The sequence below is a fragment of the Fukomys damarensis genome, unplaced genomic scaffold (assembly GCF_012274545.1).
Source record: "Fukomys damarensis isolate Sample0158 unplaced genomic scaffold, DMR_v1.0_HiC HiC_scaffold_39, whole genome shotgun sequence".
Classification (NCBI taxonomy): Eukaryota; Metazoa; Chordata; class Mammalia; order Rodentia; family Bathyergidae; genus Fukomys; species Fukomys damarensis.
The window spans coordinates 12879370-12893225 of NW_022900951.1; the positions used below are offsets into that span (position 1 = coordinate 12879370).

A 13856-nucleotide genomic window follows, 5' to 3' on the forward strand; every position below is an offset into this window, starting at 1 on the left:
TTTTTTTTTTTTTTTTTTTTTTTTTTTTGAGACACAGGCTCGCGATGCGACCCAGGCTGGCCTTGAACTCATAGCAATCCTCCTGCCTCAGCCTCCTGAGTGCTGGGATAACAGGCCAGGACGCCTGGCTGCATAACCCTTCCATATATAATGTCAGCATTATTTTAGGAACATTGACCACACTCAGACAGAAACCAAATTTAGACAGAAAACGATAGCTCCAAGGAGCTGCCACTACGGTAAAAGCAAAACAAGTACCAAAGTGACAACTCCTGACTTCTCTTTTGAAAAGGGTCCCCAGGGCAGCGTCCAGGAAGCTAATCAAGGGCCATGCGATGGGCAGAGAAACCGTGTGCAGAGAGTAAAAGGCAGCAGAGACGGGGCCCGGGTTCACCAACCCTGAGCAGCAGAGCACCACCGCGGTGGGAGCCAGGCCTCTCTGTCCTGACCCCCAGCCCCAGGGCTGCCGTGCACAGCAAGGGCTGCTTTCCTCTGGCCTCTCCGCTACAGAGACCATGCTGTGCAGTCTAAATGAGGACATCCAAAAGGCCCAACTCTGCCAGGCTCTGCTCTGCCGCTAATCCCAGCTACTCAGGAGGCTGAGGCAGGAGGATTGCTTAAGCCCATGTTCGAGGCAGGCCTGGGCAACACAGAGACTGTCTCTTAAAAAGAGAAATGGACTCTACCACATTCTACCAGAGCCACTCCCAGAGCGCAAGCTGTTCTTTCTGTATTGACTTCTCTAGAATGAGTAGACAAGTTTCCACCTGTATGCATCTTCTCTGCACTGACTCAGAGCTCTCTGCTTGAAGTAGTGAAAGGACAGGTTGGGGAGGGCTCAGAGAAAGTAAGCTGAGGCAGAGACCTCTCCCGGGCCACCCAGGACTTCGCAGAACAGTGCAAGTTCTCCTAAGGGAACAGACTTTATCTCTAGTGTCCCATGACAAATATTCTAGCTTTGCAGGCCCGTATGGTGTCAAACTCTACTGTTCAACAACATGCCAGAGAAATTGGTGTGGCTGTTCCAGTAAAACTTCACAGAAACATCCCGTGAGCCAGCTTTGGCCTTAGGATCCAGCTTGCTCACCCCTGAAGCAGACTATTTAGTGCTTAAATTGTCAAATCCAAGTTCACGGCTTCACAATCACAAACCTTGGTAAGTGTGACCAGTATTAGGCGTCAAAAAGTGAACACACAGGCAGGATGGTGAACGCCACTTGGGAGGCTGAGGCAGGAGGACCACCCCCAGTACAAGGCCAGGCTGGGCTACATACCATAGTGAGTTCAAGTGCAGCCTGAACTACATAGGGAGACCCTGTCTCCAAAAAAAAAAAAAAATCTAATGAACTTGCTGAGTGGTGACACAGGCCTATAATCCCGGCATTGTAGGAGGCTGAGGCAGGAAGATCATAAGTTTGAGCCCAGCCCGGGCAATTCAGTGACTTAGTGAGACTCTGTCTCAAACAGCATAAAAAGGGCTGGGGATGTAGCTCTGTGCAAAGGGCTTGGGTTCCATCCCCGGCACTGCATTAAAAAAAAAAACCAACAAACTACTAAACTCATAATCAGAATCAATAGACATGAGTCTTACCCAGAAAGGGAATCTTCTTTGTCCTTGCCCAAGAAATCGCCTGCATTTTCCCCAACGTTCCTCTCAGTCCAAAGCCTCCGGGCACAAGAACACCGCTGAAATCAGCACAAGGAGATGTGAATGAGGTCGTGTGTCGCTCTCACTGCTGAAACCTACCCGTGTGTGTGTGGCCGCTCATGTGACCGAGCCGCACCACGAGCCTGGCACACCACTGGCACCATCGCCCGCCCCGCACGCCGTGCCTGCTACAAAGAAGCTGTGGCAGCTTCTCTCAGTCTCCTCCGTGCCGCTTCCGGGCCCAGGTGCGTGCGTCAGAGCACAGGGCCCGGGACACTGCCCCGAAGGCAGTGACACTGAGGCAGCTACAGCAGCTGCCCCACACTCACAGGCCCCAGCCTCCAACCCGGCACCAAGCAAAAATGCAAAAGAAAAGGAACGTCACCAGAGAATAAAACAGGCCAAGGCTCTCTCCAAAGCACCACTGTGACAATGTGAAGATCGCCTATCTAGGCCAGGTGGGCATAGTGCAAGCCTAGGATCCCGGCACTGGGGAGGCTGAGGCAGGAGGATGGCTTTGAGTTCGAGGCCAGCCCGGGCTACATAGCCAGTTCAAAAAACAAAATTAAAAAATTAAAAAACCGGTTCTATAATCAAAAAGAGTTAAAGTGATAAAATCAGCCGAAGGTTTGAACTGCTAATTAAGTGACCGTGCAAGAGAATTCCTGGCTAGAGACTTTCTAGGCCAGTGGTGGTGAACCGCTACGGCACGCAGCTGCCGCAGTCAGCTGTTGGTACCATGAAAACCTCTAAAAGGTTCACCATCACTGTTCCCAGCAATACTCCCAGCAACCAGGACGACAGGGAGCCCTCAGGAAGGGCTTGCTTGCTATGCTACCATCACGGATGAATGCTGCCCCACAGATCTGCTGATGATTGAGCAGTTTAAAGTACAAAGCGGCTGGTGGCGGAGGTGGCACAGCCCCGAACAGACGCAGACCGCTGAGCCATGCTCTCCAAGGGTGAGTGTTTGGGTACCTGAGCAGTACTGTAAGGTTAAAAATAACAGCTCATGAAGCCAGGCATGGTAGCATACACCTTTAACCCGGCACTCGGGAGCCCAAGGCAGAAGGGTTTCGGCAAGTTTGATGCCAACGTGGGCTACATAGTGAATTCGAGGTCAGCCTGAACTGCATAGCGAGATCCTATCTCAGAAAAAAAATGAGTAAGTAAATAAACAAAAAAAATCGAGAGGAAAGTCGCCCCTCTTGTACCTCAGCCGTGGGGCTGCCCCTCTCGGGAGAATTAATGCACTCCTCTGCCCTCACTGCCGCCACCCCCCAATGCTGCCAGCCCCACCGCCCTCCAGCAGGTCCCGCAGCACACGTCAAAGTGACGCAGTGCACAGCCCCGGCCCCAGCGCCTGTCCTCACTCAGCCGTGCACAGCTTCTGCCAGGCTTCGTGGAACCTCACGGGGTCCTGGGCCTTGGTGTCCTGCTCCAGGTCGATGGAGTCTATGTACTGGAGAGACACAGGGATGGTGAGCACGCCAGACACCACAGGACACCCTGCTGCCACTCCTCCGAGCCCTCACGGCTGAGACTCCTGAGACTCGGGGGAAACGCCCGAGTCCCGAGCCATCCCACAGCCACAACCCCGCAGAGCCCATCCTCCTCTGGGAGCCGGAAGCGGGGGGCTTGCAAAAAGGATCGCGATTCTTTCACACACCAAGTTGGACAAGCACCGAATCCAATTCGGTGGTCGGGTTGGAGGCTGACGTATGGGGAAACGTGGTTCGGTGCTCATCCAGTGGCAGAGAGAATTGAGTTCGTGAGCCAAAGCACCACTGCCTATAACATCCAATTCTACAAAGACTTTAAAGTTGTTTTATGACTGATGGTGAACTTCTGGATGCGTGGACATGTGGGAAACTTCTACGTGACAGACGCCAGGTTTTCTATTTATTAAAAGGTCAGCTCTTGCTTGGAACTGAAAACACCGCTCAGGCACCGAACACAGAGCTGTTTTACGTGAAGCGGTGTTCATCTGTGCCCATGCGGCACTGGCAAATCTTACGGCACTGGGACAGAAAGCAGATCTGCGTGGTGGCTCTGGCAGTCTTCCTGGAAGATTGTGCAACTAAGTACATGGACGTCAACCCCAGTGTGATCGTGGCCAGGATGTAAGGAAAAAAAGCTTCAAGTAACTGGGAGCCACACCACGCGGAAGCCACCACTGGGCGCTGCAGGGGGAAGGGAAGGACTGAGGCCCCAGGAGACAAGGTCCAAACTACGAAGCCCCAGAAGGAGGAGAATCAAGATCATTGAGAAAACCGGGCTTGGTGGGGCATGCCTATTATCCTAGCACTCGGGAGGCTGAGGCAGGAGGATCGCCTGGGCTACACAGCGAGTTCAAGGCCAGCCTGAACTACATAGCGAGACCCTGCCTCAAAAAAAGCTCTGTTGTGTCTGTGTGTGTGTGTGTGTGTGTGTGTGTGTGTGTGTGTATTGGGAGGGCCAGGGAGGTATGGAGATGAGGGTGGAGAGGGTCTGAATTGTCCGGGGAAAGACAGGTAGTGGGGCCACCCTGGGCTCTGCTGAGCTAGGAGACAGGGACCCAGAATCCCTAGCGCCCACAGAGCTGCGGCTGACTCCAAGCCCGCTGGGAGCCCTGCGGCTGGGCCGGACGCACCATGAGGTTGAGCCTGTGGTTGACAGCCAGGGCCGAGTGCTCCAGGGCCTTGAACACAGATGCATAGCAGTCCCGGAGCTTGGTGTACTTCCCGACCAGGGCTATGGAGCAGGTCTTCTGCAGCTTTTCATACCTGAGGATGGCCGGGTTCGAGGTTAACACGCGTGTTAAGTGACATCGCAAGTGACTTTTTATCCCAGAGCACTTTTTTCAATTTTATTTGGTTTTGTTTTTTTTGAGACAGGGTCTCACTGTGCAGTCCAGGCTGGCCTAGAACTCACGGCGATCCTCCTGCCTCAGCCTCCAGAGCGCTGACATGACAGACCTGCACCACCACATCTGGCTCCAAGGCACTTTTTGAAACCTTAGTAACAGACCTTATTCCTACCTGAACTTTACTCAGTCTCCCTTTCAAACAAATAAAACCCTGAGACATCCCTTTCATAAACAGGTGAACGTGGAAATCAGAGTGGATCAGAGAAAAAAGCATTCCAAATAAAAAAATTTTAAAGCCATCTCACAAACGAGCTATTCCTAAAAGAGCTCGTAAGGGGACACTGTGGAAGAAAGGCTTTGTGGGGCCAACAGGAAACAACCACAGTAACTCCGGAAGCCGACACTGTAGAAGCCGCGTTCAGAGCGTCTCCATGTCGAGTGCTCTGTTCCTAGTGGCCAGCAAAGGGCCGGGCCTTCACGGCAGACCTAAAGAACGGGGCTTGGACAACTGTTTGAAATATTCCAAGCCATTCCCATCACTTTTCTGAGCAAGCTCCATTCTACACAGGACAGTCCATCAGACTTGTCCATCAGAGACACAATCGTTAGCATAGTTTTCTGTTGGGAACGCTGTTCACCGCGCGTGACAAAGCCGTGCTCTACTATTAGTTACTGAAATGTGAATGCTGGCTGGGATGTCGCAGGGCTTTAACGCCAGCCCTGCCCCAAACACCTTAGGAAAATGTTAGGACGCGGAGGAAGCTCTCACTTCACACTCACAAGACTTCAGGAACGTGGGGGCCTATGCCTGTCATTCCAGCAACCGAGAGGCTGAGGCAGGAGGATCGCCGTGAGTTCCAGGCCAGCCTGGGCCATGCAGTGAGGTCCAGACTAACGTGGACCACTGGCAAAAATCCTTTAACTCCCGACTGGAGTAGGTGCTGCCCTGAAGAGTGTACAACAAGCGGCGTGAAAGCACAGGCAGAGGGAGAAGCAGGACTTCCAGGAGGGGCAGCTGGCTGGTCTCTCCCGCCTCCACCCTCCTGGCACTCACAGGCATGGGCTCCCACCAGGAGGGCCCGCTATACGCTCAGCGCCCTCTTTCCTCTGCCTGTGCTGCACATGCTCCCCGGGGTGTGCCGGGCCAGCGGCGAAGTGACAAGGAGCCACTGTGGCAGGAGGGGAGGGAGTGCAGGTCCCAAGGTGATGCAGCCTGGACGACAGGGGCGCCACCCTGGTCTCGGCTCCCAGGCCAGCTCTCCTACCATTTCATTTTGTTTTTGAGACAAGGTCTCAACATGGTACCCCAGGCTGGCCTTGAACTCACGGTGATCATCCTGCCTCAGCCTCCAAAGTGCTGAAACTGCAGGTGTGCGCCGCTGCCCCGCCTGGCCCTTACAGGAGAAGAGGAAGGGAGATGACAAGGGTGAGGCAGTGTGCGCACGGAGGTAGGCATCAGAGGGGCGCGGCCCCGGGACTGGAGAGCAAACTGCTGCCGTAATCCGGTACAGCAGCTGCAGGAGACTTAATACCAAAGTCAAATATTTGGCTTCAGAAAGCACAGAAGCGCTGGGCGTGGTGGTACAGGCCTGTAGTTCCAGTACTCAGGAGGCTAAGGCAGGGGGATTTCCGGGCGTTTGACACCAGAATTACATAGCCAGGCTCTGTCTCAAACAAGACAAAACAAAAGGATTTCCTTTAGAAAGTATTAACTGAGGGCTGGGGATTTAGCTCAGTGGTTCCAGCGCCTGCCTCACAAGCGCAAGGGCCTGAGTTCGATCCTCAGTACCAAAAAAAAAGAAAGTATTAGCTGAGAACGTATTCTTTTCTTTTCTTTTGTGAGACAGGGTCTTGCTATGCAGGTCAGGCTGGCCTTGAACTCACTGTGTAGCCCAGGCTGGCCTCAAATTCCTGGGGATCTTCCTGCTTCGACCTCCCAAGGGCTGAGATGACAGGCATGGGCCACTACCCCGAGAAAAATGTAATCATTATGAACTGCAAACATGTACTGATAAATATCAAAATAGCTGAATCCTAAACCAAACCAAACAGAACTGAAACATTCAAAGTGATAAAATATTCAGAAAACAAGAAATAAATCAAAACGCTCCATGAATAAAAAATATTCCATTCAGAGTCCAGTCTTTCAGTTCCCTCTGGTTGAAGCCACAGAGAGGTGGAGGCCGCAGAAGTTCCCACGGAGACCTGCACGAGCCCAGCCCACCTGTCGGCCATGTTCCCCCACCGCAGCAGCAGGCCGCTCGAGGAGTCGCCCACGGGCAGGTCCAGCCGCTCCTTAAAGTGCTGCACGATGCCTTGCTGCTCCAGGAGCACAGGCACTCGGTAGGTGGAAGACACGTCGTGGATACACATGACCTGCAGCGAGGACAGAGGCTGCTTAGGCGGCGGTCGGATGGACTCGAGAAGGCGGCCCCGCTCAAGAGAGATTGGCGGCTTCATTCTCCTGATGCACAGAAGGACACTAGGAAGCCGAGTGCAGTGGTGCACATCTGTGATCCCAGCACTCAGGAGGCTGAGGCAGGAGGATCTCAAGCTCAACCCAACCTAGGCAACTTCATGACTTGGCGAGATGTGGTCTCAAAATTAAATAGAAAATGTTTTAAAAGGGCTGGGGATGTGGCTCCGTGCAAAGGCCCCGGGTTCATTCCCCAGTACCACCAAAAAAAAAAAAAAGTGAAGGGCCACAGGCACCGACCTGTTCAGGTTTCACGTGACAAAACATGGAGATCTTCTCCTTCACGGCCATCTCGATGGGCGTGGAGCTTCGGCAGACGATCTGTCAAAGTGAGTTTGCTGTCAGCCAGCAGGAGCCGCCTGCCCGCGCCGCCATGCACTTCCGGAGGTCACCGTGGCCGGTTCTCCCCCAGTGAGAGGCCTAGCAAGGGTGCATCTACTTGCCCCGGGCCCTTGGGGCCGGAAGCCTGGCCAAGCGTGGGAGACGTGAGACAACCAAGGGCGAGCACAGCGTAGAGCCGGCTCCGGGGATGGAGCCAAGGCTAGGACTGCTGCACCTATCAGTAAATGCAAGCGAAGAGCCAGGCGTGGGGGTGCATGCCTGTCGTCCCAGCACTCGGGAGGCTGAGGCAGGAGGATCATCATGAGGTCCAGGCCAGCCTGGGCTACATAGTAAATACAATGCCAACTTGAACTACAAAGTGAGACCCTGTCTCAAAAAATAATAGTAAACGGGGCCCGGGATTTAGCTCAGTGGCACTGCATCTGCCTCATAAGCGCAAGGTCTTGAGTTCGATTCCCAGTACCACAAAAAAAAGTAATAGCGAATTAAAACAAATAAAACACGGAGGTCAATCTCCAAGAGGCCTTGAGGGCAAACTTACCTACCACACTTCACTCACCAGATCCGGAGACAGGCCCAGCCCTCTCAGCGCCCGGATACTGTTCTGAGTAGGCTTGGTTTTCTGTTCCCCGGTGGCACTGGGCTAAAAAGGAACGTGTCCCTGTCAGTGCCCCACAGGTCTAGTTCTTCTGGGTAAGTGACGGCTTCCTGTCCCCAGCACGGGGCACAAGCATCACGGGAAAGTGGGCCAAGTGGCCGGGCACACTCGTCTGCAGAGCCCACCTGAGGGACCAGGCTGACGTGGATATTATAGAAATTCTCTCTCTTCGCCTTGAACTGGAACTGCCTGAAGGCTTCCACAAACGGCATGCCCTCGATGTCCCCGATGGTGCCTCCCAGCTGGGGAGAGAAAACAGAACTAACTCGCCATGAGCAAGCGTCTTCCATGGTGCACAACACAAGCACAAGAACCGAACTTCCACGTGTGCACAAGAACAAAAGCTTGCAAATGCTCGGAGTCACTGAGTTAATCTGCCTAGCGTGGTGGCCCAAGCCTGCCTGGAACCCAGCACTCTGGGAGGCTGAGGCAGGAGGATCGTAGGCTGGAGCCCAGCCTGGGGAACTTCTGGCAGAGGAGCACAATAAGCTAGTTTTAACAAATGGCCCCAGTTGGAAGGCAGTGCCAATGCCAGAAAAGTGACAGCTACCAGGCTCTGCCCGGATCCCTGGATGGAAACTGTGAGCGCTTGCTCAGCGGCCCCCCTCGCCGTGTTGGAGCAGGATCCTTGCTGTGCTGGCACTTCTAGAATTAAATCCCTGTTATTAAAACATGCTGGCTTTCTAAAACAAACAGTAGCAAAATCCCATGAATGTTCCCGGCACAGTAATCCTTCAATAAATGTCAACTTCACTTACAATATATTTCCAACAAGGTTCCTTGAAGCTTTTTGCTTGAGACGAAGAGAAAATTCACCTTAATCCATTCATCCTTGTTATATTAAATACTTAAAGTCTATCACATGGATTTTAAAATTAATTCTCTAACTGGGCATGGTGGCGAATGCTGCTAATTACACAAACATGGGAGGCTGAGGCAGGAGGATCACAAGTTCTAGCCTAGCCCGGGTATCTCAGTGACTTAGTAAGACCCTGTCTCAAAAAAATAAAAAGTGAGGCCGGGCATGGTGGCACATGCCTGTAATCCCAGCACTCTGGAGGCCTAGGCAGGAGGATCGCTGTGAGTTCGAGACCAGCCTGCGAATGCTGCTAATTACACAAACATGGGAGGCTGAGGCAGGAGGATCACAAGTTCTAGCCTAGCCCGGGTATCTCAGTGACTTAGTAAGACCCTGTCTCAAAAAAATAAAAAGTGAGGCCGGGCATGGTGGCACATGCCTGTAATCCCAGCACTCTGGAGGCCTAGGCAGGAGGATCGCTGTGAGTTCGAGACCAGCCTGGGCTCTATAGTGAGTTCCGGGTCAGTCTCAACTACATAGTGAGACCCTGTCTCAAAAATAAATAAATAAAAAGGGCTGGAGATTTAGCTCAATGGTGCTGCCGCCTACATTACAAGTGTGAGGTCCTGATTCAACCCCCCATACCAAAAAAAAAATAATAATAATAATAATAATAGTAAAATAAAATAAAATAAAAAGGGCTGGGGATGCAGCTCAGTACAAAGGCCCAGGATTCAATCCCCAGTACCACAAAAATAGAAAATAAAAATAAAAGTAATTCTTTAGCACTTGAGATTCTACTATGGTACACTGTAGCAGCTCAACACTGTAAGAAGTGCTGGGAAGAAATGAGGCCAATGTCAGGGACAGGGATTTAGCTCAGTGGCACCAGCGCCTGCCTCACAAGCACAAGGTCCCAAGTTCGATCCCTGGTACAAAAAAAAAAAAAAAAAAAAAAAAAAAAAAAATTAAGACAATCTGCTCCTAAGCAGCACAGAGTTTCAGAGTTTGACCAGGAAGACAAGGCAAGGTTAAACAATGAGCAAGGACAGAACCTGGGTGACACATGCCTCTGATCTCAGCACTCGAGAGGCTGAGGCAGGAGGATCGCCACGAGGTCAGGGCCAGCCTGGGCTGCATAATGACTTCAAGGCCAGCCTGAACTACAAAGCAAGATTCTGTCTCAAAAACCCCCCAAAAAGAAATGAATAAACAAAAAGTAAAAGTTCCAGGACTGGGGATTTAGCTCAGTGGTTCTGCTGCCTGCCTCTCAAGCACAAGGACCTGAGTTTAATCCTCAGTACTAGAAAAAAAAAAGTAGAAGTTCCAAACATAAGGTTTGGACTATAGCTGAGTGGCATAGCGCCTGCTGCTTAGCATATACAAGGCCCTGAGCACGAGCGCGCGCGCGCGAGCGTGTGTATATGTGTGTGTGTGTGTGTGTGTGTGTGTGTGTGTGTGAGAGAGAGGCTTTCAGGCCCCCCACTGAGCCCCTTCCTTCCTGCCCCTAACTGCCTTCCTTCATCACAGCCTTCACCCAGGAGACAGGACCCTCACTCTCGGAGAGGCTGGACCAGGCACCCCACTCCCCTAGCACAGCACCCTGCTGTGCCCTTCCCTGCAACATGGACAGCAGCCGCCAGCATTTGGGCCTCCCTGCCCGCTGTGCCTGCCACCTAGGGCTTCAGGTCAGTGACCAGGATGGAGAGAGAAGTCTCAGAAGGTGACTGAAGCCCCAAGGAAGTGAGCAATACAGAGACCATTACAACTACCGCAGACTTACACTGCTGGAGAAGAGATCAGTCTTCACTGACCCTAATTCACATAACAAAACACAACAGAGCTAGGCCGGTGGCACACGCCTGTCATTCCAGTACCCAGGAGGCTGAAGCAGGAGGATCACCACCTGTTCGAGGCCAACCTGGGCTACACAGCGAGTTCAAGGCCAGCCTGGACTACATAGCAAGATCCTGTCTCAAAAAGACAAAGAAATCAGAATTCTAGCTTCTTGTTCCCTGGAACAGGTAAGAATATATGATATGACTTATTTTTTAAGAGAGTGACTTAATCATGAAATTCCAAGAAGCGAAAACAACATATGTACATCACATTCAGTCAGGAACTTGGTGGGGACAGGGCAGGGGTGTCAGTAACTACAAGACACAATAATCTAATGAAAACAAAATTTTGTTTTGAGAAGAAAAGAAATGCTCTCCTCTTTTTCGTTGGGAGTCAGGAGTGAATGGAAAAAGGAAGCCAAAATTTTAAACGTTATTCACTTCTGCCCTCATGTGGCCTATAGTGGTACTGCAGTCCCTTCAGACGTTCCCTCTACGAGGCCTGGGGTACCGCCTGTCCAGAAACCTTCAGAGTCCCCTGGTATCCGAGGATCACCACGGGTTCAAGGCCAGCCTAGACTATAAAGCGAGATCTTGCCTCAAAAAACCAAACAAAACACTTTATGGGAGGAATCTTCCTTTTGGAAGAAAAACTTGTATTCCTTGAACTACGCCAGGTATAAATGACTTCCGGTTTGCGCTTCAATGACTTGGCCAAACACGAATAGAGCTTGTCTGCGCTCCTGGTTCGGGAAGGGAGGGACGTAACCTGCAGTGGCTCTGGACAACAGCCCCTTCACGCTAGCCCCAAGTCACCCCATGCACGGGGGCAGGGGTACCCAGGACGGAATGCAGGGTCTCAACCCACCTAGATAGGGCTCTGCTCCCGAGCTACATTCCCAGCCGGGCCAGTAACTGCCGAGCACTTCCTGTAGCTCTGATGCCATTCCAAGCATTACGTGTGGAGACTTCTTTTAATACTCAAAAGAATGAGTTAGGTATTTTCATTATGCCCATTTCTTTACACACACACACCCTTTGGGAGTTTTGTTTTGCTTTTTAAGACCATGTAGCCCAGATTGGCAATGCTCCTGCCTCAACTTCCCAAGAGTGCTGGCATGAGAGGCCTGCACTGCCACCTCTGCCACCAAACAATCCTTTCTTTAAATAGCTGACACTCACTTCTCATCTTTCCCACCTGACTTCCTAACTCAGCCTCTCCACTCGAAAGCATTTGTAGCCAGTGCCCCCTACAAGCTCCCTGTGCCGCACTCGGGCGACTGCGTGCCCACCACAGGAGCTCATGCAATCACTGCCTTACTGAGAATCTTGCCCCCAGCTGGTGACCACAGGAGGGACCGGCTCTGTGGTCCCTTGCACTGCCCCCAGGCCGGGGTCCCACAGCCAGGGCCATCTGTCTGCACCTGCTGGGGAGGGCCCCGGAGTAGGAGACAAGACCGCAGCATACACACTTCGAAGGCCAGGATGCACGCTTGCCTCTATGACGCAGATCTGGGGCTCTTCCCGGTTCCCATCCACTGGCACCTTGGACTGATTCATGACCCATTCTTGGATGGCGTCGGTGATGTGGGGAACGACTGCGGAAAGAAGTCACACATCGAAGCTCACCTCACACACACCAGTAAGGAAAGCACCTCCGACCTCCCGAGCCACCCAAGGAACCAGCAGATCAGACCGACTCTGGCCCCGCGACCGTCTTCCCTTGAGACAATAGCATCTGCACTGATGCAATTTAGCGTGAGTCAGTACTGAGCCCTTGCGCTCAACACTGACCAGTCACAGAGATCGAGAAACAAAGCTGCTAGGTGAGGTGGCCCATACCTGTGATCTCAGCACCCGGGAGGCTGTGGCAGGCAGATCGCTGCGAGTTCGAGGCAAGCCTGGACTACATAGCGAGACACACCCACCCCCCAACCCCGGCAAAAGCAAAACGATGCAGAAGTGCTATCTTTATCTTTGTTGAAATCAGAACCACAAAATACCTATCTTGCCAACTAAGAACTGTGTAAGGAGGGAGGCCGGGTCAGTTGGTCGGGGGGAGCACCAGCCAGAGGGGAGAGGATGGAGATGCTGGGGCCCAGACCCACCCGCCAGGCAACAGCAAGAAACCGAAATGGCAGTCTCCACTAGCACCTGAGCCCCAGGGTCCCTCGGGGAGGCAAAAGGGCCCAGAGTTCCTAATGTCAGCTGAAGAAACACAAAGGAAACAGGCCATGCCATCCAGATACAAAACCCTACCTCGACACAGGAAGTAGAAATGCTGGCTTCCGGGAGGCACGCGAAGAAAGCACCTCCCATTGGTGAACTGAGAACAGCCCACTGCGCATGCCCACCAGCCTCTGTCCGAGGGGGTGGGGCCGCTGGGGCTCTTCTCCCACTAGGGCAGCTCAGAGGTCAGGGGTGTCGCTCTGCGCTCATCACAGAGCGTCTCAGATGGGAAGAGCAACTCTCCCTCCTTTAGGTCTTCCCAGGGCCGACGCTTGGGGGACAATTAACCCAAAGCACCAGTGAGCTCCCAGTGGCCACAGTAGCCCGGCTGGTTTTCAACCTCTGACTCTGATGTGTACTTAACTGGTTCCAACTTGACGGTGATTCAGAGAGAGCAGATGCCGCCTTCACCCCACCATGCAGGAATACAAGGGTTCAAGACCCAAGGTGTCAAAGGTGGTCTTCCAAGACAGAATGCAATCATCCCACCCTGGGAAGAGGCTGGTGCCTGGACTCTCCCATCCCTTCCCAATGCTGCCAGTTTTCACCGTCAATGCAAAGCAACAAGATAAAGGGAGGAAAATGAAGATATTAAAACAGCGCACACCTGTGATCCCAGCGCTTGGGACGCTGAAGAAGCAGGAGGATCACTGAAAGTTCAAGGCCAGCCTGGGCTACACAGTAAGTTCAAGGCCAGCCTGAACTGCATCGCAAGACCTGTCTCAAAACAAAATAAAACCAAAGCCAGGAGAGGTGATGCACACCTGTAATCGCAGCACTTGGGAGGCTGAGGCAGGAGGATCGCTGCAAGTTGGAGGCCAGCCAGGGCTATATAGTGAGTTCAAAGCCATCCTGAACAACACACAAGACCATGCTCAAAACACCAAAATAGGGACAGAATTTTAGCTCAGTGGTTCCACTGCCTATCTCGAAAGCGCAAGGACCCAAGTTCGATCCTTGATACCCAAAGCAAAAAAAAAAAAAAAAAAAAAAAAAAAAAAAAGGGGGGGGGGGTTAA

General features: G+C 52.4%; 1 protein-coding gene across 4 annotated transcripts in view; it reads right to left on the minus strand.

The window, feature by feature from the left end:
• Positions 1-13856, minus strand: part of Ctps2 (CTP synthase 2) — a 47224-nt gene that overhangs the window by 26719 nt on the left and 6649 nt on the right. For 2 of the 4 annotated variants that reach the window (XM_010643633.3, XM_010643634.3), the window contains exons 4-11: positions 12107-12207; positions 8098-8214; positions 7874-7957; positions 7213-7293; positions 6721-6872; positions 4281-4413; positions 3022-3110; positions 1592-1686 (exon numbers count right to left, since the gene is read on the minus strand). In XM_010643633.3, the coding sequence (XP_010641935.1) occupies positions 1592-1686; positions 3022-3110; positions 4281-4413; positions 6721-6872; positions 7213-7293; positions 7874-7957; positions 8098-8214; positions 12107-12207 (852 nt within the window). Of the gene's footprint in view, positions 1-1591; positions 1687-3021; positions 3111-4280; positions 4414-6720; positions 6873-7212; positions 7294-7873; positions 7958-8097; positions 8215-12033; positions 12208-13856 lie in introns of those variants that run through there. The other 2 variants (XM_033760266.1, XM_010643635.1) reach the window with 2 other exon arrangements.